This window comes from Neophocaena asiaeorientalis, unplaced genomic scaffold, assembly GCF_003031525.2.
Source record: "Neophocaena asiaeorientalis asiaeorientalis breed wild unplaced genomic scaffold, Neophocaena_asiaeorientalis_V1.1 scaffold136, whole genome shotgun sequence".
Taxonomy (NCBI): Eukaryota; Metazoa; Chordata; class Mammalia; order Artiodactyla; family Phocoenidae; genus Neophocaena; species Neophocaena asiaeorientalis.
The window spans coordinates 5,747,361-5,774,186 of NW_020185333.1; the positions used below are offsets into that span (position 1 = coordinate 5,747,361).

At 35.8% G+C, this 26,826-nt stretch overlaps 1 protein-coding gene across 1 annotated transcript in view; it reads right to left on the reverse strand.

Annotated features, from left to right (window-relative positions):
* The window catches only part of TRAT1 (T cell receptor associated transmembrane adaptor 1), a 36,638-nt gene extending 10,098 nt beyond the window's left edge, over positions 1-26,540 (reverse strand). The window contains exons 1-4 of the mRNA XM_024735317.1: positions 26,343-26,540; positions 14,212-14,322; positions 6,468-6,504; positions 150-211 (exon numbers count right to left, since the gene is read on the reverse strand). Coding sequence (XP_024591085.1) covers positions 150-211; positions 6,468-6,504; positions 14,212-14,322; positions 26,343-26,349 — 217 coding nt within the window. The 5' untranslated portion in view covers positions 26,350-26,540. The remainder of the gene's footprint in view (positions 1-149; positions 212-6,467; positions 6,505-14,211; positions 14,323-26,342) is intronic.
* Positions 26,541-26,826: the final 286 nt, after the last annotated feature.

A 26,826-nucleotide genomic window follows, 5' to 3' on the forward strand; every position in this document is an offset into this window, starting at 1 on the left:
ATGATATGCTAAAAATACTGAATTTATGGTTACCATTGGAACGTTTAAATGTGACTGTGACAAAAAATAAGCTACCTCAAATTCTTTGTGGAATTAAGTGAGGTAATTGATTTATAAATAAATTTAATTTCTGGAAAAATAAAACTTACCTGGGACCACATTATCTAAGTTACCATAAATTGGTGTGTCTTCAAGGTCATACTCATTTTCCCTATAATAAGGAAATAATTTGCCTTGTTAGAATCTACTTTACACATAGTTCAAAACTAATCTCTCAGCTAAATTCAATATTGGGTAAATTATTGCATGCTCTTATTCAGCCTTGACCAGCCAAGGTAGATAGGCAAGTAAGTCAGTAAATGCAAGTGTGTATGTGTGTGTATGAGTTTGAAACGATGTGTTTTGGACCCTCTTTGGGGGAACAAAAATAGCAAATACTTATTTAGCACTTGTTGTGTGTCAGATACTACTTGAAGTGCATTATATATATTCATTCATTTAATTCTCACAACAATTCGACCAGATAGGCACTACAGCATTCCCACTTTAGGGATAAGGAATCTGAGGCACAGATTGGTTATATAATTTGCTGAAGGTCACAAGACTAGTAAATGGCAGAGCTGGGATTAGAACCTAGATTATCTGTGCTCTAATCTATACATTGTACTTCCTGTTTATTTGCCAAGAATATCACTCTGAACATACCCCTAACACTCTGTTTACTAAATAAATATTAATTGACAGTGATGATAAAAAAATAAGAGGCCAGAGAAATATCATAGACTCAGCTTGGCAGATGCAATAAAATGATTGATCACCTATTACATCCAAATACTGTGCTGTTTTACATGCATTGTATCAAAAACCAAGGGAAATTCTGCAGAAATATTATTATTTTCCACTTTACAGATAAGTCTGAGATTCAGATAGATTAAAGTATTTTCCCTAACCTTATGTGTAATATCAGCAGTAAATAACAATTGTGAAAGCTTTTCTTTATGCCAGTGCTCATTCAACCCTCAGGACAACCCTATGAGATGCATTTTTTAAAAGCCCCATTGTGCACATAAGGAATTTGCAAGCTAGAGAGGTAAACTGTCAAAAGACACATAATAACTGTCAGTGCTAGGATTGTAATGCAAGTCTGGTCCTAAAGCTCTGAATACTATTTGCTCTTGATGTTTGATTAACTTTCCTTATAACCTCATCTGAATAATCCTAATAGGATTACAGTAGACAACCTACCATTGTCACCAAACAGTGACAATGGCCCTGTTGACCAGCTTTCACAATAGCAGGTTGGGGACAGAAGAACATTTCAGGCAGTGAGAGTGGCATTTCATAAAACAGCAGCAAATGTTTTAACTTTGAGATTACATATCATTGAGAGCTGGAGGGAATTGCATCAAAGGGAAAAGAACTCTTATCTCAAGGCAGAACACCTATATTACTCCCATGCTTCTGAAAGAAGACAGTATATGTAAATAGTACGTAGGTATCGTTAAAAAAAAAACAACAGATCAAATGATACCTGTATGAAATGATTTGAAAATCCAGATGCTGGCATGTATTTCGCTTATCTGATAACAAAGAAACTCATCCATAACCTTTCTTTCCATTGGTAATTCACTACAGCTTAATATTGGGATATGGAATAGTCCCTGCTCATGGTTTTTCTCTGGCTATACGAAGAATATAATAGCAAAAGGTGAAGAATTTTTAATAAGACAATCCATCCATTTTTCCTAGCCCACACAGATAGCAGATACAACCTGCAAATGATAAATCATGTGCAAAAAATGAACATCATTTCATTCTCTATGAATGAAAATAAGACGTGATTTATAATGCAGTGCCTTGTGTCTACAGGCAGGTCTCAAATGATTAATCATTGCAAATAAACTATTATAAAGAAGCAGTTGCCTAACCAAATTAAAATGTACGTCTTTACTTGGCAATGCCAAATAGCTCCAGCCTATTGCAAATATCTAATAAACTTCAAGCACAAATGTTTGGCAGTGTTTTATGTTGAAGATTGATTACTATTTAAAGTATATTAATAAATATGCCCAGAGACTGGCGCACCTCTGAGTTTTGGGCCAGATCAGATTCTCCACTGTTCTCAACATGTCTGAAATGATCTTCTAACTAATCAGCACATTTACTGACATTCCAAGATTTAAAATAATATTAATTGCATCTTTTACTAGGGCTCAAATTTTCTACTTTCATATAAATTTTCTCTAGTCTTTTTAAAGTTTGTATTTATATTTTATTATTATTTTATTGTGAAGTGCTTTAAGGAAAATGCCTCAAATACTTTATTATCTAAGTAGATTAAATAAGTAAATTCAATTTTTAAAAAAATCATTACTTCTGCATGGGTGATTTTGGACATAAATTCTCTGAATTTCAATTTCTTTATTTATGAACAAGGATATTAAATTATTTAATCCCTATTGTTCTTTTCAGCTCCCAAATTCTGTGACATAAATGTAGGGTTCCAATATCCAAATAAAAATGAAAGATTTCTGTAAAACTAAATAAAACTATTTTAAGGGGCTGGGAAGTTGTAAGATTGATAAAAAAGAGTAAGCTTAGGGTCTATCAGAAGTTGTTTTTGCTAAGTGTTAACCTGATTTGCTTAGTAGACATTTCTTTGAATAGGCAGATATATGTTTCGGCTTCACCAGTGTTTAAACGTTACTGAAAGCCATGAGAGAGGATGAAATTACTAATGGAATGAGTGTAGATAGAGAAGAGGCTCACTAGACTGAGCCCTGGGCACTCTCTTGTCGAAGGTTCAGGAACCAGCAAAGGAGAAGAAGCTGCTACTAATTGAGGAGGAAAACCAAAAAGGGGGTGGCCCAGAGTCTGGAGAAGCAAGTGTCTCAAGAAGTAGAGTGTCAATGTGTCAAATGCTACAGATGGACCACGTATAATGAGACTAAGATTTGCCATGTAGATTTCATTGGTGATCTTGACAAAAGCTGAGTCAGTGGATTATTGAGGACAGAAGATCGAATAGAGTAGGTTCAAGAAAGAAGAGAAGAGGAAGAGAAGTCAGCAAATATGGACAGAATGTAGATGGCACTTCCAAGTTTTGCTATGAAGGGTGCAGAGCAATGGAGAGGTAACTATAGGCAATCTAATATCAAGGGAACTTTTCTTTTTTTTTAAAAAGATGTCAAACAGTACTGTCTGTTTATATACTGCTGGGAATGAGACAAAAAGGAAAGAAAAAGCAATAATAAAGGAGGAGAGAAAAGGCAAAGTTGTTGCAACAATGTGTTCCTGAGTATATGCTCATTAAATTTTTACTTTCTCTGGCAGGGACTGTGCCATGGGTGTAGGTTTCTTGAATTTGGGGTGAGTGGCTATCAAAGATAGATCCTTGGTCCAGGAGAAAAGTGTAAAACCCCAGCAATTTTTGTATAACTAGGGTTAGTATGACTAGGGTTAGCTAAGAACCAGTAGTATTTCCTATGAGGGGGGAAGTTAATGGACTCTCAGGCAATGATATCTAACATTAAATTTTTATTCTCTTGATGAGTGTTCATATGTCCTTCTAATGATGTCTACTTTTTTGTAAAGTCAGTCAAACACAGGAGCTTATATTGCCAGCGCTTTGGAGCCCTTGAAAAGAAGAGTCTTTGTCAAAGTTTGGGGGAAAGGAGACTGGAAAGATCTGCCAGCATGAAGAATTCTAAACAAGATGGGGAAAGAAAACTAGAGCAGTGACACAGAGCTAGGGGTGCCCAAGAGGCAACCAAGAATAAGGTTTTTGGAACCTATAAGCACATTCTGGGGGATTCCCAAAAATACTTAGGTTAGGGACTGGACTTCTTGCATTCGCACAGGGTTGGAGCTTGGATTATGGTTACTTGTACATTAAAACAAATAAACAGAAGGCTTGAAAACATGGAGATACTTTGGTTCCAAGTGTGGCAGTGGTCACAGTGAGGGTCTCATCTGCATATCTACTTGGAAGTCTGAGGCACCAGGGAAGGCTACCCAGGAGTTCTATTGTCATCAGGATACTCAACCCTGGGAACAGGTGGGGATTTGTCCTAAGTCCTTGAGAGAGATTCTGAACACTGAGGAGCTATAATAAGCTTAGTGTAAATCTGAACTGCCTTCCTACATTAAGGGGTAAATATAATTCAAACGGGTGGGAATTTTCTTAGACCTTAATTTTCACCTAATAAAGCATTTAGCCTTTTTTTTAAAAAATCAGTCAGCTACCCTTGTAAGTACAGTATTATATTATAATCCATACTTTTCAGATGATAAAATTCCACTTCAGCAATGCTCATTTTCCCAAGATTACAGACCTGGTAATTGCAAGAGTGATTAACATCCAGGATTGTTTGTACCTCAAACCAATGCTATTCTCACTGCATTATCCTCTTAACACAGATCAAAAGACAAGAATTGTGTAGAATTACGGTTAAAGGACAAATAAAGTGGCCCAGGGGTAAATACCAGGAACTGTATATTTAACTTTCTATTAGATATAGATGCTTTGCTGTCCTTAAAGTGATCATGTTCCTGACTTACTAATGTAGGAAGGCAGGGATTTGGGGAAGCAGGAAGATAAGACCAGAGAAGCAAATTTCTTTCCCCTCCAGCATAGCTTCCCACCTAAACCAATGCTGAGTAGGAGCAGGGGGACAGTGCAGCAGGGAACCCAGTGTGAGGGAAGTTGCCTCCCTTCTACCCAGCTTTGAACCATCTAAGGACTGAGGAAGCATCCACAATTCTAGCCCTTCCTAAGAAAGATAGCCCTTATTTCCACCTGCTGTTTTAATGTTTATTTCTTAATGGCCGGAGATAGTTCATTCGTTTTTTTCTGAAGCCTCCATGCTCTCCTATAAAGGTGACTTTGGCTCCCAAACTACATAATCAGAGAAATAGACAATCTGTGAAGTACATACATAAGCTTGTGAATTAATATGCCAGCCTCTTTTTAATAGATACAATCTGCATTGTATATTCAAATTTTGCCTAAATGGAGATTTATTACAGTAGATAACAGATTATTAAATCCTTGAGGGAAGGATCGCATCTTTTCATCTTTGTATCTCTGTTGTCTAAACAAATGCTTATTTGTTGAATGAATATTTATTGAAGGAACAAATGTTATAAAAGAACAAGCCTCCTTTCTGAATTTTCCCTGCAGCTAAGAGCCTGCTTGCTTTGAGATGGGTGTTTTACCAATTTTTCTTTCTGATTCTTCCCATCCTAATCCAAAAACCACCAACCCAGTCTTTGGTAGAACGATAGTATCACAAGACTTTCTATCACACTGCATCTTAACTGCCTTTCAAATGACAAGTATCAAATCAATCGTCAGATTAACTTCTACATGGTTATGTAGGATTCTTTTTGTCATATTTTTTGTTGTAACCAAATCAGCAAATCACTCTTGAAATGAACTAATGACTTAAATTATCTCATGTTATAGAATCCAGTGTTAAAAACAGTCATAAAATATAGATTGTCTTTTTTGTGTTGGTCTGCCTGTAGCCCAGATCTGAATCTTCCAGAGACATTTCCACACGGAGAAGAATTGTTTTTTAAAAAAGGACATTTTAGAGGCCAATAAAAAGCTTGCAGTCTTACCCTGTACAGCGAGAAAGCTTTGTGTTTTTGAAAGACCTTTTCAGCCTTTCAGTTTACCATTTCAAAAAGGTCTTGAAGGGCTTCCCTGGTGGCGCAGTGGTTGAGAGTCCGCCTGCCGATGCAGGGGACATGAAGAATCCTCTAGGAAATTTTCTATATTTAGATTTTTTTTAATCCTAAAAGAGAAATTTCCAATCTAATGATACATTTGGGTCAGAATATATTGTCCAAGAAAATGAAACTTCTTTACTATGCTTTATATTATAAACCTTCTTTAAAAAAAGTTTTATACGACACAAATTTATCGGCAACATTCTTAATAAGTATAAGCGATTAAGTTATGTTATATCTATAACTGCATATTATTTTAGAGTTATTTATTGGCAATACCCTTAAAAATGGCACAGCACAAATCATCCTTGTTTATGTATGTGTGCATACATGTCTTAAATTGTATCAATATTGCCAGATTTCTTACTACCTTGAATTCTTAAGAGCCACACAATTCTATATTTAATTAGACTACATTTTTACAACCTGAACTGAATCCTAATCTAGGATATCTTCTTCCAAAATTAATGAGGATTCTGTAGATACCGGGTTAGAGTTTCATTTCGTCCTTCATCCAGCTCTCTCACTGACTCAGGATGAGTAAGTAACTAGGGCAGATAATAATATTCTAACTATTATTCTTCAGGTGGAAATAAAAGTAATTAAAACTCACTTTTCATTTTATTTTAACCCAAGTGAAACATTCCTCAGCCAAACCTATAAACAATATAACATTAGTTACTTCTCCTTACTCCTTGGGAATCATAATCTATGACTCATATTCTACATACCTGGGAAAGTAGTCATCGGAGTACGTGTATGTTTTATCTGAAAGATATTCAAAATAGACAAATTAAAAGAAATTTTGACGTACATGTCTTAAACCTTCTAGAGCATGCTCTGAGGGGAGCTTAGCCTCAATGTCAGTTAACATCTTTAATCAAGCCACTTGACCACCACTGTTTGAACTAGGGATAAGGTTATTCTCTGATTTGGGCCAATCAGGTTCTCTCTTGGTAATCTGGAATGAAAACATGGTGCAGCTTGGCAGTAATGCAGAGCCCAGCTGTGTGGCCATTTCATGCAGGGAAACACCAAGCAGCGTACACTGGAAACCTATCCCTGCCTTTTCTGTGGTTCCAGCCTGTTGTGGGGCCTGGCTGTACTCTCTGCCTTCAGGTTCTACGCAACACCTCTGCTTCCTTCTGACAGATTTCCCTATTTGCCCTTGCTGGTTTGGTTAGGCTTTTCTTCCTTATCAAGGAAAAAAAAAAAAAAAAGTCCCTAGAAGACACTTCTATTTATTTACTTATTTATCTAATCTTGGAGTGCCCATTATCATTTCTTGCTATGTGACAACAACACCATAAAAATAATGTTCAGGAAGTTCCTCTGGTCATGATTACATTTCACCCACATGGTAAAAATAGAGAGGTAAGGAGAGATAAGGGTTCTAGAGAGAAGAAATCTAGAAAAGGTTGGCAACACAGTCTCTAAAAGTAATCAAAACAGTAGAATGGCTTTTAAGGGAAACAGTATGCTGGTCTGCAAAAACCAGACTGACAGGAGATTTGGTGTAAGATTGTAAAATCATGAAAAAAGTAGGGGTCAAATCTCAAAGTATCCACTGTTGAACCTTGGAGGTGGTGGTTCAAAGGCAAATGAAAGGAAGTATTTGTACTTCAAATTAAATATGTGTATTCAAAATTGGAAAAAAATAGTTTCAAGAAATTTTTAGAGAGGCAATAGGGAAAATTAAGAGAAATTCAGAGTTCAGTTTTAATAATTAAGGTCAAAATTATGAAACAGTGTGTATTACTGGTTTCTCAATAAATTTTCTTTGAACTGAATAGTTGTATATAATACGATATTTATTATATTTTGATTGCATTTTATTAAACCTGGCGTTAAATAAAAACCAAAATCTTGCAAAAGCTATCATATGAAAGTAAAGCCCAGTATTATCTAAGTCTCTGACAGTGACTCAGAGACAATAGCAATCAAATGGTGATCTTTCCGTTTTAACATATGGAAAACACTGTGTGTTGGTAAGAAACTAACAAAAATGTTTCCCAATAATTGAGCAAGTCACCAAACAACTACAAAGACTATTTTTAGTTAGATTTATGTGTGACAAAGTTGTTATTCTCCAGAGAGGTCATTAACTCTTAGAGAAACATTATTAAATAATGTTTCAAACAAATTATTAAAATCACCACATTGGAGGGCGAAATGGATATGTCATGTGTCAATGTGTTTGGAAGAATTCTGTAAAGGACCAAATGCGGGAAGTTTTTGCAAAGCACAAACATCAAGCAGCTATGGGACCGAAAGTGATGAATCCCATTTGGGATCTGTCAGAAATATGTTTCTTCTAGCCCACAGTAAATGTCTTACCGTGGACTGCATCTAAAAGATGCAGCTGTTTTCAACTACCTTCGGACTAGTTTTGTGAATATGAATGCAACATGGATGTGGGGAGAAGCCTAGAGAAGTCTACTGTTGCACAGTATCCATAAGTTAATGGAAGCCCAGCAAAATCAGAAAGCTTGAGAAATGTAAAAAATATCAATAAGCATAGGAATAAAAATTAGTTAATATAGATTAGAGAATTGTTAACTGGAAAATATAAAGTATGTATTGATTTCTTTTTATATGAAGTACATGTTTATACTCAGGTCATTAATTATTATTCAAATTTGTCTGGAATTAAAGTGCATACACAAGAATTTAGCCCACCTGTAGCCTGAGGTATCATGGAACAAATTCAGGGTTAGGAATCAGAAGACACTGGATTTGGGTACCAGCTCTTCAATGCATTTCATTGCAAATGAACATGAAAATCATTGCAAAACTGATTCTTAGTTTATCAATAAAATACTGTTAATAATGCCTGTATCGTGGAGTAGATGTGGAAGATAAATGAAATAATTTATGTAAAAACATTTTAGAAAATGACAAAGTTGGTTATCACTATTATATTTCTAAATCCATATCGTGCAGCAAGCCACGTTTAATTGTGCTGATTTGAATTGCGAAGTTTCTTCATTAAATGGATTAGCTGAAAAGTAGTTGATATAATTTAAATGCTATTTGAAAGATAAAAAAATTATAAGTAAAGCTTGATTTGAAATGAAATAATCAAATCTCACCTTTCGCAAGAAGATTTTCACCAATTGAGTAGTAAATTCAAAGAAAAGATAAAAACAAACAAAAAATAATGACAGTACTTAAATAGAATAAAAAAAACTAGGTATGGAGTAAAAATGTTTCTCCAAACAGACCAATAGTTCTTAAAGATAATGTGGATTTTCCAGTTGGAGGTGCTTAGAGTATGAATGATGGTGCCTGGAAAATACACTGCTGTAATATGTAAAAGGATAGTTCTATAGAAGGAAAAGGAAAATGTAGTTCAATGTATTAGCAGCAGAGAAAAGCAAATAAATAAATAAATACTTAAAAGATTTAGACCAAAAAGCTTTGTGTGAAAAAGGAAAGAGAAACAACTATATAAAGGCTACAATATAATAATGTGATGCTTAGGTGGAATGAAAGGGAACTAAAACAATGTGAAGAAGGAGAAAATAAGTAATGGGTAAAGGATATTACACATCAAAACCAACTGTATTGAAGAAGCACCCTGAAAGGGAACCTTAAAAGTTCGAGGTCACCACATCACATTACTCTTAACATTTAAATGTATAATCTGGAGTGGGACAATCAGTACTTGCGTGGTTTTAGTTTTACAATACTTACCATAAGAAGTGTGATAGAATATGATCTCTTTCAATAGAGGTATAGCAGTCAAAGGTTTAGAGATTACGGCAAAGGAGAAAGGTCTGCAAGCTCAGGCTCCCGAAAAGAGCTTGCTCTGTCCTCAGGCCTTATAGGTTTATTTAAAAGTAACTGGCATGATTTAAAACCTACTTAAACATTTCAGTTATATTTAATAAAATCAAACACAGTTTTTATTTTATTATAAAGCAGTTATGTTTGCAAGACTCTGTGTGAGAAAAGCTGGGTGAGTTTTCATAATCCTCTCTTGTGATTCAGATATAAACACTGTGGTCAGGTTCATGGTTGAAAGGGTGTGAGCTAACATTTTCTTTTATGTTTTCCCCTTTATAGTGTTCACTCTTCCATGTGCGATACATAACAACAAGAAACAAGAACACATGGTTTGAACTCCATAATACAAATTTTATGATACATTTTTAATGTGAAATATGTGCCATAATTTTCTAGCAAATAGGAGATACACTGATAGGACTTTGATGTATGAGCAAACCATGCAGTTCTTTATCCTTCTCAAAACAGAGAAGAAAGATTAGATAAAGAATATTTTGGGGACTTAAAGGAAGAAAAAGTGAATGCATTCCTATCAGGAAAAGAAATAAATATAATCCTACTAAAGAACAGATTTGGACAAAGAATCACATACAAATGAAAGATTTATTTTGGGGGAAGGAGGACTCCATTTCAAAGCTTCTACCTAGCCCTGCTACAGAAAACATCAAGGAGTGGCTTATCTTGTCTATCTGATTGAATGTGTAGATACTGCATTGTTGCTGGGATAGAGATTTTCTTTTTTAAGCTATTTAATACACCTGCAAAACTTACTCACTAACTGTTTGCCAAGGTGGAGTCATATCTTGCAAGTTTCTTAGCCACAAAGAATAGCACAAAGACATAGAAATAAAAAGCTACATAAGGCCAGGTGCAGGGGCATTGTGTACACAGACCAAGGGGCAGAAAAACTGGCTAATATGATGCAATCTCTTCTAGTCTGTCTGTCCAGGAGAAACAAAGCAGTGAGGAGTCTTCAGGAGGACCGAAAAGGAGTCAAACAGTTTGCAGAGCTAATCCCAAATCCACTTGGAATCTCTGGGTGAGAAAGACAGACAGTGCTGTTTGCTTTTATGAGGTAGAAAGGATGGGTCATTAGTAATACTTGAGTGGTTGGGAATGGACTGCAGAGAGAAAAAGGGGAGATGGGATAAGAACAAAGGGCCTTATTTGGCAACAACAAACACTGTTCCAAGGCTAATCTTAAATTTGCACATCTATAAAGTGCAAGACCCAGGGTAATGTGCTCCGCCTAAGAAGTAAAGATCGAGTGAAGTCTCAGTCTTCTTTTGTTTTTTTTCTGGATCCATGAGCTCGGGGGTGAGCCTACCCATGACCCAACCCAAGTCCCGGTGGTGGAGGTGGGTGGTACCATAATTCCTAGCAGATTGCAGGTCTAGGGTATTCAGGGTGGGGTGGGGTGTGGGGGAAAGAGGGTGTCCTAAAAGGATGGGAAGGTGCACATGAAGGTATGAGATAACACTCCATCCCTATACTTGACCCAGTGCTGAAAATTGTGACTCCCCTGCTGGACACTTCATCCTGCCTGGAGTAGTCAGACAGAGTCTGTGGGACCTGGCTCAGACCTGGGTAAGGGCGTAGTGTCTTTGGCTGGTGGGAGTGATGGTGCAGTGCAGTAGTGAGGGGCCTGAGCATCAGGGGGCTGTGGTGGAGACTGGAGCACTCTGGCATGTCTCCACTCCCCTCTCTCTAGGTGTCTTTTTCTCCCCCTCCCACTGGCGTCTCTGTCTTTTTCACCATCCTTAGAAAGGGAGAGGCAGGGCTCTGCTGCAGGGCCATCCGCTGGGCTCATATGCATCTGTAGGGCATAGGATCACCATGAAGGAGTCGGTGAGGGTACAGAAGAGGGATGTGTTCGAGAAGTCTTTAGCTCTTTACTGCTCAGATAAATTAATTGGAGACAGACTAATATTTAGAACCAACTCCATGGAAGCCTACAGAAAACTCTCTAAAATGAACCTGTATGTTCACAGACTTGAACACAACCGTTATCTCTAAAACTCAGGTTATTGTACAGGCATGTTAAATAATAAAGAGACGGGGGCAGGAAATGGGATGAGAGCTGGAGAGGGCTTAGAGAGTTTAAGGATGGTGGGAGGGGTGAAAAAGCCAGAGAAACTAATGTTCACTGAAATAACAGACATTAAAATTAAATGAAGCCATAATAAACCTCTAACAAACATTTGTGGAAGGAGCGAAAGAAGGAAGCACCCGGGCCACCAGGAACAGTGACGTGGGCTGTGCCCTATCCAGGACCCACCTACTAAATCCTCATTACTGTGCTAAGGTATCTACATACTTCTCACAAGAACTCCATGGTCTAGATAGTATTTTCCACATTTTGTAGATAAGGAATCTGAAAGTCAGAGAAGTTACGTTCCTCAGACAAGTTCTCCCAGGTAGATATTGAAAACAGAGTTCTAATACAGGTCAGCTTGACTTCAAAAGCCGTGATTTTAAAAACAATTGAGGGAACTGAAATTGATTTTTAAAAGTGCGTCAATAAATGTCATTCACAATTTCCTGTTTTTTTTAAGCGTTCTTTCCCACTCTGTTGATTTTAGGCAATAGAGTCACGTATAGCATGCCTGGGTTTGTACAATTAGAAAGAAGAAAAAAAAAAATCTGCCTTTGTAAAAAAAGAAAAGCCTGCTTTTTTTTAGTTAGGCAACTGTCTTTTAACAGTGGTCAACTAATCATCACAAGCAAATAACTCCCCCCAAAACTTTGTATGGTAGCAAAACGGTATGAATATGGGTAAATAAATTCCAATACACAAACAACCAAAAATGAGAATTGGAAAACCTATTCACCTTGTGTTGTAATAGACTGGTACAGCCAAATTGTTCTGGGCAGAAGTAATAGGTCAGTAAAATTAGACCAGCCCTGGTCTTGATCACATTGATAAAAAGTGATTCTAAACATACATATTCCCCACAATTCAATGCAATCATAGGGCTGAAAAAAAGGACTATTTAGGTTGAAAGTATATAGGTCAAATTTGCTAAATAAAATTTAAGTTAAACAGTTGGGTTTACATTAAACACATAAAACCGCTTGTTCCCTGGCCCCATACATATCTCCAGAGGATTTCGGCCGGAATCAAGCAAGAGTGAAGTACTGGCTCAGGTAAATTCTTGTCCTGGTTCCCACCTTAAATTATTTCATCTCTTACAGATCTCAGTTCACCTTTTACTAATTCAGGTGACAATATTATCTGCATTCATAAAATACTTTAATAAAATAATTGAAGTGTAGTCATCTTAAGCTATTACACAAAGAAAAGTGCTACTCTTAGCTCTCTTCTTTCTATAAAGGAAGGAAACTTTTTAGAAGATGTCTGATGGGTCATCTTGCACTGACATATAAAGTTTGTTAGTCTGAAAAATATTTGAAAATAAAAAATAACTACTGAAATCATTGCTAATGAAAATGTGTTGCTTACCTGGAATTTCATCTTTGGCATAGAAATGATATAATAGAGAGCCTAAAAGAGTGTTGGGTTTCTGGCTGAGGACATTTGGTCAACAGTGTAAAAGTAGCATGTGCTGGTGGAAACTGTTTTAAACAGATAATTAGAAAAACTGAGCATTTATCCTTGATTTTGGTATTGAATAGATGTGAGACCTCAGCCATGTCACTTCATTTGCTAGTGACTCTCATCTTTTTTTTTCAAATCTGTATGACAATAATGCCTTCTTCATACCTTACATTAGCATTATCAACACTTAAGACACTCTTAAGCGGATCAAGGACTCTCTCAGGAATCTGAACATTGTTCTAATTTAGCTTCATGTACTTTTACTTGGACACATGTACTTAACTTAGTTTTGTTAACTTTGCTTTATTTATTTTTTAAAGAAAATGTATTTACCTTTTCTTTTCTATTTGTTTACCACTTAAATGTCCTGCCCCCAAGAGTTTTTTGGTTCTAGAATATTAAGAGCACTCCAAGAAATAGCTGAACTTTCATTCCTCCATTCACCCGTCATTGTATTCAGCATACATACCCACGTTGAGTGCCTACAGTGTGCAAATATTGTGCCACTTGATGCACACCACACTAATTCAATCACGGCACAAGAGGGTGAAAGCCACGGGGTTAATACTTCTGCCCAGCTTAATGGAAAGAAAAGCCGTCGGTGGCAGATCTTCGACTCTGGGAGTGTTTGATAAAAAGCCCGTGGTTCAGTCTATTGCTTTTCCAGTTCCCTTCTGATCCCAACCAAGCCTGCTGCACTCTAGAGGCCAACTGTTGCTGAGAAGTTTGAATAGACTTGTGTGGAACCTTAAAGACCTAGTCTTCACTCTTCTCATCACACACCAGAAAGAACCTTTACAGATGCTCCAGAATAGGCTACAATTTCATGAGTTGTTCAACTGGAGGAGGAAGATGGAAAAATACATTTTCCCAGGATAATCCCTTCCTACGCTATACCCTCTAGTAGAAATAAAGCTAAAATTGGGATTCTGTTTGCATTTCTAACATGATTACATGTTTAAATTAAGAGAACCCTCAGCGTGAAAAAAAAGTACCAAATAGATTTTCTACAGATAAAAATATCTTATTGAATAACATTTCATAAAATCGTCCTATTCTGTAGGTTTTCCAGTGACTCAATATCCGCTCAAGCAGGTTTCATATGGCTATTTCTGAAAATGTCTTACCTTGTCGCTGCTTTTCCACATAGTGGGAAATGTTGAAGATAAGCGATATAGTCAGAGCTAAACCCAAGAAGGCTAGAATTGCCCAGACATAAAAGTGGCATTCAGAGTTTTCTGTGAACAGAAGAAAACACACGCTTAATATAGTAGCTGCATACTCATTTGTTTTGAGCTAGGTATTCCCACAATTAAAACCACTGTGTTTATTCACAACAAAGGACAAATCTCTGTCAAGAAATTAGTTAGCATTGACAGCCAAAGGCTTTTTACAGATTTCAAAATGGGTATTCAAATTCCCGCCTGGGTAAAAGGAAGCAAGTGTCCCACATTCTTAGTAAAGATGAAATGGAAGACATTTTTAGTCTAGCTACTAAGATTTGACAAATAGTGACAGGTTATAAAAACTTTGGTTCAAAATTAAGAACTTCCATATTATGCAGAGTCATAATAGGCTATACTTTTCCCGTTTCTTTAATCCTTTGTCTGTAGTCATATTGAATCCATGCTTTCATTATTACGGAGAATCACTTATCACCTTCTACTAATCCCAGTACTGTAGGACACTGTGTGTTGGGATAAAACAATAATACTGGAATAATAGTAACCCAGTTTTGTCAAGACTGGCCATAAGGAGTTTTCTCATACTATTTAGAGCTCCATGAGCAGATAATGGAGGGTTGATTCTGCTCTTCCCCTCTGCGAAGGCCTCTTTTTTCATTCCTGAGCTGTAAAGGGGGTTTTGTGGGATATTGCCTGTCAGTTGCCCTTGATTATCTATGGCAATCTTTACACGTATATGAGTGACTACTAAGATAATTAGCCTAATTACAAATATATTTGTAAATATATTATAAAATATGAGATATAGTTACATACATATATAAAATTTGGCTAATTATCTTAGTAGTCATGTACCCATGTGAATACTGACCCCAGAAAAATAACTTGTGATTGTATAATGCTATATATTTATGTATTCAGTCAGTATCTCTTCTGTGCCAGGAACTATGCCCTATATTAGGGAATCAAAGGTAAAGAAAACAGAATCTTTGCCCTCAAGGAACTCTGTTTAGTTGGGGATGTGAATGTGTGAGCATATAATTAGAAATGCAATGTGAAAATAGCTACAATAGAGATTATGTTCCTTCATAGTCCCAACTCTCTCTCTGTGGCTGCCTAGAACATTTTAAGCCCTCTCAAAGAAATCCAAATACGTTAAACACAAAAAGCAGAAGAGGCAAAATCTTTAATAGGAGGGAAATTAGCTTTACTTCCCTATAGCCTGTCTTTAAACCATCAAATAAAGACTCCCTAAATCCAGATGTTCTTTGTGTTGCTCTATTTTATTTATTTTCTGAATCTCAGATTTGACGTTTGAGTTGTTAATTTTCTTTGAATTCTTAACATTGCAGTGGTGGTTGAACTGCCCTCTATGTATTTGAGTTGCTTTATTTATTTATTGGCATCATTTATTTTTAAATGAGCATAGTTAGGCATAGTGGTGATTAAATATATATTTATTTATGATATAGATGTACATATACATATATGCATATAATTTGCATATCACTTATTCATCTATACATTGCTTTTGTTCGAACTAGTTTGTGTCTCTTTTAACACCTGTCTACTAATGTCTGCTACCTCCTTAATTTTGTACCATGTAGTTAGATGTTCAAAATACTATCTGCTCCACAGAGAATAGGACCATTTCTGCCTTCTACTCTGCTGTGCCAGACATATACTACAGGATTTATAAAAAATTTTTCAAGAATTAATAAATGGGAAAAGTTAACTGATAATGGTAGTGAAATGAGTGGTTTCATTTTCTTTCAGGGAATTTTTATATTTCATAAAGTATTAGAAAACTGAGAAGACTTGAGCAGTCTTTTATCTTCTGCAATAGAGCTACCAATTAATTTGGTTAAAAACACTAACATTTGGAGGCGCCTAATTTATTCATCATGAACATAATCCCATAAATACTTACAGAATTCTATAATATAATAAACTATTTTAAATATATTAAAAATTCTAGTTATATGATACTGCACATATTTTTAGATTTGATTTTTATCTAATTGTTTATTTAAAAAACAAGTGCCTGCTGAGTATAAATTTTAAAAATTCCAACCATCAAATACAGAATAACACTTAAGGTCCTCTATTAAAACATAAATGGGACACTAATATTACACTTATTAGCCTTTTTAAAAAAACTTACCACTGTGTTTGGGGGATCTTTACCATGTTAGTATGTTATTTTCAGTTTTTGCATAGAATTTCATAGTGTTACTGTAATATAATTTATATACCCAATTCTCTAAGATGAACATTCTGATTTTTAAAACATTTTTTTACAAACAATAACGCAAGAAACTCTATTGGATAGACATTTTCCATGTATGTAGACTTATCTGGAGAAAGGTTCCTGGGAGTAAAATTGCTGGGTTAAAGCAAATTTTTAAGGCAAACTTTCAGAGCTCGATTGTTCCCCACCTCCTGTTGATAATAACCCCTTTCAGGTGGTTGATTTAACTATCATGGTGAACAATCGGGCCAGCAAGCTGTCTCACTTGCCAGATGGGTCTCAGTTTCCCTCTTTGCTGTCACAGTATAGGGTTATTAATTTCTGATTTCTGTTATTAAAGTAATGATTAAATTAATGATTCTATTATTAAAGAGTTTTCTTCTTTTCTTTTCCTTGTGTATGTCCCTTAAGGACCCACAGTCTAGATACAGTTCTAAGTTCATTCACATTTTAAAGCAATTTGAGTGCACACACTATATTTTCTATTGTGGTATGTTACAACTATCATTTTAGGTTATTCACTCAGCCAAATGTAGACTCTCATCACTCACCCTCTACAGTCAGTGTTTGGTGACACTGAAATAAATGAACTTTAATTGCTACAAAGAGGCCAGACTTATTATACACATCATGTATGTTCAAAGTTAAAAACAATTAGTAAACTCAGATAAGCAAAACAAAAAGATAAGAATCAACTCTAATCCTACTATCAAGAGACAATCACTGTGAACACCTTGGTTCATACAATTCCAAACTTATTTTATGAGTAGAAGTTGTTATGGTCGGAGGCATAGGATTTAGTTATACTGACTACACTGTTATTTACATTTCCCCTGATAATTTTATAGCATGAGTCTTTTCCTATAAGCAAAATATTCTTCCATTTCTTTTAGCTGCTGTCTATTCCACTGTATGGATTTTCCATTATTTATTTATTTGTTTGTTTGTTTATTTATTTATTTCCGGACGCGCAGGCTCAGCGGCCATGGCTCACGGGCCCAGCCGCTCCGCAGCATGTGGGATCTTCCTGGACCGGGGCACGAACCCGTGTCCCCTGCATCAGCAGGCGGACTCTCAACCACTGTGCCACCAGGGAAGCCCCCATAATTTATTTAATCAATCCCTTATCGTTAGACATTTAAGTTGCTTCTAATTTTTAGTTATATAAGAAATCTTGTGATGACTAGCTTTAGCTAAAACTATACACCCAACCTTAATTTTTTTTAAGGTAAAAATTCCTGAAGGTGAATTGCTGGATCAAAGGACATGCACATCTCAAAGAATTTTGGTGTCTTGAAGGCCAATATTTTAAAACACAATACTAAGCAGACCCTGCTCAGGTCAATTTGGCCTCTTTTCCTATTAGTTCAGTTGGCCCTGACTTTATGTTGATAGCTCTTTCCATTAATCCTTGCTCCATCAAGCACCACTCTTAACCCAGCTACTTTCTTTACACACATGATCCCCATACACTCTTCTCCTCCATGGTTTCTGGAGAAAGTTGTCCCTTTGTTTTTTCTTTGGAGCCTGTGACATAGGTCCTTCAGGAGAAGGTACCTGCTCCTATCTCTTCCCTAAACATAGAGGATGTAACACTTTTCTTTCCTTACCATAAGTAATTTCCACAAAATGTTACTTTAAGTTTCCTGCCTGTCTTTTAGGACTTACCTACTATATCCACCCAATAATATACCATGCTTCAACCATTCTGAAGCACTTGCAATTTTCAGTAGATACCATACTTACCATTTCATGCCTTTATGTCTGTTTATTTGCCCCTTTTCCTGAAATACTTTCCGCCTTGGCCATCTGACAAACTCCTAGTCATCCTTCAAAAGTACCTTCTTTCTGAAGAACTCACTCACTAGACTGTGAGCTACCCAAAGGACAGAAAGAATGATTTATTGATCTTTATCTTCATTCTTTAATTTCCTCATTGTACCTATTGTTATGGGTATTCGTTAAGACATATAATGAAATTTGTAGAATAGCATTTCTTACTAATAGATGCTCAATAAATGGTAGCTATTGTTATTATTATTATCTTACTACTAGTAAGACTCCCACTATTATTTTGGCAACCTATTCAGCACAAAGTAGGTGCTCACTAAACATGTGCCAACTAAGTAAATGAAGAGTGGATGAAGAAGGATAAATGTAATAACCAGGGCCAACAGAAAGGTTCTGATCAAGTATGACATCTAGACACATCCACAACCCAGGAAAAGACCAAGTGAAGATTCTGCTACATTTGTCTCTAGTACTGTTGAGAAAGGATCTATCTATCTCCCAGCAGGTGGAAAACAGATCGCTGTGAGGAGAGTGTTCACTGTAGCTTTGGTGAAACTACTCATCAACCACAACCTAATTCTCTCTGCCCAGAATCTATATTGCCAAACAAATCTAATGATTATTATTTGTTTCTTAGAAAACTTGGTACAAGGAAGTTGGAGCTAACAGCTAGCTATCTGATTAGATTTATAGGGGTGGTAACAACTATAAAGGTAAAATTTTATTTTCTTGTTTAGAAAATCAGTCTTTGGGAAGTTTGATTAGTGTCATTAAAATCTCCAGAAAAAGAAATTTAGAAAATAACACTAGCTGAGGTCTATTGCAACTCTAGGACATATATGCTTGCATAAAACTTGGATGCTTGCATAAAACGTAAGAGTCAGGGTGAGTGGAAACAATCTCTTCACAGACCACATAATAATTTTGAGAAGCATGAAATGGGGATGTGCTTCCATTCTCTTTTCTTCAACCTTTACCTTAAAGACCTAATATGTTTGTTTTGACGTATTAAATGCACACTCTCCTACTATGAGAACAGAAAAATGGATGTTTTCCTGTATGCTCTCAACATGGTTCTACCAGCATAAACCAAGAGTAACCTCATGAAATTGTTGTTTTGTCTAGCCATTGTCAGAGAGAGAATGACTGAAGATTTACTACTGCACTTAAAACTCAAATTATTGTTTTTGGTAGATGTTCTTTATTATTTCTTTTTATTTTCAGCCTAGAAATTATATACCATAATACAAAGTAGTATAGTATAACTTACCTGAGAACACAACACATTGACCAAAAAGCTGCACTGCTTAAAATTAAGAATTTGATGGATGTTTTGATAACTTACCTGTAGCCAAATTGGGTGACTTGTAACCTTGCTTTAGAAATAGTCCAGTCTAGAATTATTGCATCAAATCCCCATGACATATTTTAGGAATTTGTTCATTCATTTATACACATGCTTAAAGGGTACAAAACTGATTTTGGGAGGAGATTTTTGACCCTCCCTGTAGGTTTTCCCTGGATCAACCTCTAAATGGTGGCTTCGATGATTTCTGTACTGGGACATGTGCCAGTTATGTACCCAAGATTTCTTAAGGGAATATCAAACTTGCTTCCATCTCAGCTGATGACCTGCCTAAAATAGAAACAGAGAACTAAACTTCAGGTTGTAGCCAGAAAATAAAAATTAACTCTCTGTTGCTCTTTTTGTTTTCTTCCATTTCTACATTTTCTGTCTTTGTTATCAGAGCAAAATAAAACTCATTCTAAGAAAAAGAACCAACTGTATGAAACTTGCTGTTGAATTTATTAATTATAGAGATGCTATGGACTAGAAGATATTGCTTAATACATCACTTGGTATCAAGTATAAGAAGCTGAGGATCTCCTCAAGAACACGTTCATTTTTACTCTTATAATCCATGTGAATATTGTCACTGGTCATCTGTCTGGCCTTGCGTATCATCTGACACACACTCTATCTTAACTAAGTCTCTAGGAATTATATGCTACTCGTATTTGTGAACTAATCGTACACCTTGCTCCTTATTCTCTCTTTGTGTTGATGTATTTGGTTGTCCTTTATACTGTTCTGTGTACTTCTAATACCACTCTTTCTGAGGGAAGGGTAAGAGAGCAAATAAATACATAGAAAATTATAACAAATCTCTAGAATTTATTACCCTTGGGAGAATTAATAAAATCAATCTCCTTCATACTTAGTTTTTTTCCATTTCTCACAGCATCTAGTATTTAGTATATACTGTGGTTTGGGTAAATAAAATATAGCACAGTATAAAAAGGTGTACTTCAGGGCTTCCCTGGTGGTCCAGTGGTTAAGAATCCACCTTCCAATGCAGGGGACGCCGGTTCAATCCCTGGTCAAGGAGCTAAGTTCCCACATGCAGTGGGGCAGCTAAGCCTGTGCACCGCAACTACTGAGCCTGCACACTCTAGAGCCCTTGCACCACAACTAAAGAGAAACCTGTGTGCTACAATGAAAGATCTCTCGTGCCGCAGTGAAGATCCCGCCTGCCACAACTAAGACCTGACACGGCCAAATAAATAAATAAATATTAAAAAATAAAAAGGTATACTTCAAGGCAGTAAGCAGAAAGCCCTAATTTCATTTAAAAAATTACACTAATTCTAGCTAGAAATTATCCTATCATTCGCAAAAATTATATTTCAATTAGAAATTTTCCTTTCTCCTTTTTAATTAAAGGGTGCACTGAAAAGTTGTATTAGTCCATTAATTGCTACAAGAAGACAATTTTTCTCTCAGCTACAAAGAAATAATCAAACCAATATCATAAGACTACACTTACACTAAAGGCTTTAGGAAAGTCCCTAATAATTTTCATGAAATATGTCAGCAACTCCAAGGTAAGAACATGGACTACACTGCACAGTCCTTTAGGGCTGGGTTTTGTCTTTGCTGTAACAGTAAATTTGTTTTACATAATCAATTGGAGGCCTTTTAAAACACAGGCTGAATTCTAACGTGGGGGGTTGGTTTAGCATGGTCTCCAGTGTTCCTCTCTTTCTAGGAGTCTGTGATTCTTTTCTAACCCTTCTGCTTTCCAAGATATTTTTCTTTTGTAATGTGATCTGAGTTACAAATAGGAAGATTTTCATTTAGAAGCTTTGTATTTCATCACATTCTTGGTATCTTTCATAATTTGTTGATTGACAACAATAAATGCCCCCATCTTGATAAACGAAACAAAACACACAGAGATAAGAAGATATTGAATAGCTAAATGATGGAGACTTTCAACTTGAATGGTAGATTTGTGTAAATGTTCACATACACACACTCACATACATACTTTGCACCTCCCCTTACCCAGTTACTTTCCATATGTAGTATAGAAAGTACTCTAGCCCCATGTGGGTATCTATTCAATACAGACAGTCCCTCTTATAATAGTGCATGTGCAAAGCACCTAAAAATTCTTGCCTGACAAATGCTATCTTTAGTATCATTATTCATTAATTGCAATTACTTTCATTTACGTAGCTTTTATCAATTTAAAAAGAACTCCTACACAATTTTAATTTAACTATTTGTACTGTTAAAAAGCCAAAAGCATCAGGAAGTTGTTAGTGAGGCAATGACAGCTAGGAAAACCATGATTTCAGTTTCTAAACAGCTTTCAACTACCAGGGGCTAATAGTAGTAGGTTTAATTATAAGACCTCTGACTCATTTAAAGCCAAAAGTTCTTGGCAGGTGCTGTCTTTGGAATTCACAATTACATGTACTCTGGAAGGAAACCCAGCTAAGCAAATGTAATGTCTTTCTGCTGGCAGGTTTGATTCATACAGGAGCCTTTACTTAAACAATTAACAATAGAAAAGCAATACATATAATGCCTTAACTATTTCTCCTTCAGAGGATCTGTAACTGAGACAAGTGTGTGAGTTTATAGTATATAGGATATGGCTTCCCTTGATGGTTTCTCTTTCTTGGCTTGTAAACTCTCTCAGAGCAGTGACCATCTCTTCTTTGCATTCCATGAATGTATATATTTATTTTAGGCACCCTAGAAAGTTCAACATGAAAGTTCTGATATTACAATCCCCATGGATTCTACTCATAAAATGAATGTTTCCTACTGTGGTGATCGATTGGTGTCAAACTAGGCACATGCTTGATGACTCTTTGATGTGGCATGTTGTCACTGTCCACACAGCCTCTGCCACCACTGTCCATCCCCATCATCCCATCAGTAAAAGGCATTAGAGTCGTGGACTAATCACTGGAAGAGATTCTCAAATCTAGTCCCAGGCTTTCAAGTAAATAAGATACTGGGTTTTTTTTGTTTTTTGGGTTTTGTTTTTTGCAGTACGCGGGCCTCTCACTGTTATGGCCTCTCCCGTTGCGGAGCACAGGCTCCGGACGCGCAGGCTTAGCGGCCATGGCTCACGGGCCCAGCCACTCCGCGGCATGTGGGATCTTCCCGGACCGGGGCACGAACCCGCGTCCCCTGCATCGGCAGGCGGACTCTCAACCACTGCGCCACCAGGGAAGCCCTAAGATACTGTTTTTAATGCAAAATTTGAAAACTGCCAAATTTAAATGTGTCTATTATGAATAGAAGGTTATTTGAGAAGTGAATGATGTATGTCAGGGAGGGGCCATGATGGGGAGAGGGACAATGGCAATGTGAAGCTTTGGAACATCTGTTTTCAAACAGTATAGGGAAAGAGGAGTGTAGTCACTTACTAGCTGTGTGACTTTCTGCAAAACACTGACCCTCACACTAAGCCAGCTGTAAAACTGGAGTTCAGATCCCCACCTGTGTGACATGAAGGTCCCCTCTTTCTAGTACATCACGATTCCTCTTAACCAATACCTGCTGAATTTAATGGAGGAAAGTGGACATACAGGAGTGAGATGGAGGGTAGATTTTAAGACAGTATGTTATGATTCCTCCAGTACTAGACTCTGTCTCTTTCATAATTAAACTTGGAATTGGTAAACTTGGGAAATCCTATTGGGATTGAAGTGCTGCCAAATTCCCTGCTGTAGACAAACCTCTCTTTATCTGTATGTAGCTGCTCCATTTTGTATATGTACTTATTGTTTCCTATTGGAGAAGCACCTTGGTAAGAGCCTCTGAAGATGGCATGGGTGTGTGGAAACTTTCATCCAACAAAATACTGTAACTACTATATTTCTTTAATGTTTTAAGAAGGCCTGTTAATTTTTTCTCTCTTCTTTTTAATTCAGGAATGCTGAATAAATTAAATGAAAAAAAATGCCTGGAAAAGAGTCCAATATTTATTTATGTATTATTAACTAGCAATTTGTGGATATTTATTTCTCACAGCTGTGACCTTTAAGTGGCAAACATTCCTGGGTCAAGTTTTCTTGAAATCGCCTGTCAAATGTTACCTAAATTAAGTGATGAAACACTGTCTTTGACCTATTTTTAATTTAAAGAACATCTGAGTTTAAAAGATGATTCATAAATCAGTCCTATCTAGTCTCTAAAAGACAGGCTTTCATTGTTCTCAAAAGGTGATTGAGGCTCACGGGAAGAGAAAAGTGAGAAAAGACAATGAAAATCCTTTTTTTGAAAAACAGCGAGGTGTAACTAAATTGTGAATCATTGTTTAAACTAAATTAATGGTAGCCCAAAGGAGTTGTTTTTGCCTTTGATTTAGCTAATATCGATTTTATGTGAATGCAGAAGCACAGTAGAAAATAGGATGCTGGCACATTTATTGATGCAGTGACTACAAGGCATATAGGTAGGAGAAAAGGAAAGACTTGGGTTTTTCTTTTCATACATTGTTTTACTCAACTAGGAATAATCTCACTTTTCCATTGTGTTCACAGTTATTTTCTTTTTTACTTCACCTATCTAATGTAAAAAATACTATAATCTGAGTCTCTCCTTTCACATTAAGGATTTTTGATTTTTGGTTTTGTTTCTTGGCTTTTAAGATCTATGAGGCTTTAATGGCAAATACTGTATACATTTTATCTCTTCTGTGGAACCGTAGGTCTTAACTGACAATGGAGGAGCTCCTGTATAGCACCTGAAGGGATCTAAACATAAACTATGAAATACTGTGAAGGAAATTTTATCATCCCTTCCAAATTTAAAATTAATTAATGAGAAATAGTTGAACATCATATTCACTGCCTTTGGCCTTCCCACCCTTGCCAAGTTCCCCATGACTGTCAGCTCATAGCAATTGTTCATAGTATTGCTAAGTCCCTTTCTTGCAGGGCACTAGCAAAACTGGAACAATTGTTTTTTTTCTTTGCTAATATATGTACCTGGAAAAGATAAAGAGAATTGTGAAAACCATACATCAGTTTATGTTCCCTGTGTGATTAATCCAATCAATCAGTTTTAAAATCCATGGAACAAAGCACTGGGAAACAAATTCACAGGAATTAAAATATCTATTATCTTTATAAATGGCTTATACATATTGATATTAAAAATACTATTAGCACAATTATAAGCAAAAGTGTAATTAGACAATTCACAAATGACAGAATTATAAACAGTTTAAAAACCCATGCACAAATTTTCATCCTCATTATAATCAAAGTAAAACATATTAAACAATGGGTTAGCATGTTGTGCTTATCAAATTAGTAAAGATTTTTAAAAATGAGACCAGCTTGTTAAGGAGAAACACTCTAGGATGAGAGTGAATTGGCATCAGCCTTGGAAAAGCAATTTGGCAATAATGAGACTTAAAATGTTCATAACTTCTTATTCAGTAATTCCATGTCTAGAAATCTTTTCTAAGAAAATAACCCTTAATATAGAAAAAGCTATAGAGCTGTTCATCTTTCTGTCATTTAAAATATAAAAAGACTGTATACAACATTAATGTCTAACAATAAACAACTAAGTAAACTATAACACAAAAGATGTCACTTTGTGCATTCATGTAAAACACCTAAGCAGAAGTTATCATAAAGATGGAGATGGTTATGTTAGTGAAAAAAGCTGAACATATGATTTTATTTACATTATTATTTCAGTTATGAAAAGCAAACCATGAAGATATATAGAAGCAAAAGTTGGAAGGAAATACAACATAATATCTTATTTTTCTAAGGTGATGAAAACTATGTAAATTTTTTTTCATATATATTTCACAGTTCTCCCACGTTATATAATAAGCATGTCTTCTCTTATTACAAAAAGATGCTTATTAAGGAAGTTAAAAGTATGTAAAAGAATAAAGGAGGAATGATAGATGATAGTCAATGTGGAGCAGACATTCGGCTAATCAATGTGGATTCAACTCTCATAATCTATTCCACAGGTGATGGGATTTTCACTGGTCTTTGCAAATTGTCATCTCTCTGAAAGTTGATGATTGAATTGATTTCTGGGAAGATAATATAGCGCCTAAAATCCAAGGAATTAGAATGTTGTTACTCCTAACCAGCTTTATTTTTTTTAACTTTATATTTTATATTGGAGTATAGTTGATTAACAATGTTGTGTTAGTTTCAGGTGTACAACAAGGTGATTCAGGTATATATGTCTCTATTCTTTTTCAAAATCTTTTCCTGATTAGGTTGTTACATAATATTGAGCAGAGTCCCCTGTGCTATACAGTAGGTCCTTGTTGGTTATCCATTTTAAATATAGCAGTGTGTACATGTTAATCCCAGAATGTTGTTACTCCTCACCTGCTTTAGAACTAAACTAAACTAAAGAGGAATATGCATGGTCCACGAAAGTTCCTTTAAAAATAAGGACTTTAAATGGCGTGATTATCAAGGAACACTTACTGAATAGCTACAACTAGCTTTATATTATAAAACACTGTCCAACTTTTTAAGAGAAAGTAGTCAACTTATGCTTATTAATATATTTCAAAATATGTTCTAATTGTGGTAAAAGTTATCCCACATTTAAAAAATAATTCTGTAAACGAATTTACTTTCCAAACCTTAAGTGTCTTTTTGCTAGAGGCTTGGAAATTATTATGTAAATTCTTAGGCATAGGAATTGAACACAAGAATTTAAAATGCCACTTACCTGGCATGCTTCTTTTCTCAGAAAAATCCTTATGTAGCCATAGGCAAATGTATGGATTAAAAAGGCTCCCACAAACTTTTTTTCTAAGTAATATTGCTCTGTTATGTTAGAAGCAGTGTGGCAGTAAACCTTGTCTTATCTGTACCTCAGTTTTTTCTCTCTTCTGTTTCTTAAAATCTTTTGTGTGTACTTTGTTCAGTTACAAACAGGAAATGTGGTGATGGAGGCTTCTAGAGTTTTGATCTGAAACCAGTAAGCTGTTAAATTTTTTGTGAAACGTGAGAAGAAAAATCCCACAGTCCTCTGTACTCTGCTATTTGAATTTTTATCAGTACCTAAATCTAATTTTAAAACATATAATAAGTCAAGGTATAAATTAGACTAGGAGGGATTCCCCCTGTCTCTGGAGAGAATCTGCGGATCTCCTCCCAAGTGAGGTCACATGAAAGCAAAATAAAATATACTAAACTGAGGAGGAAACAGT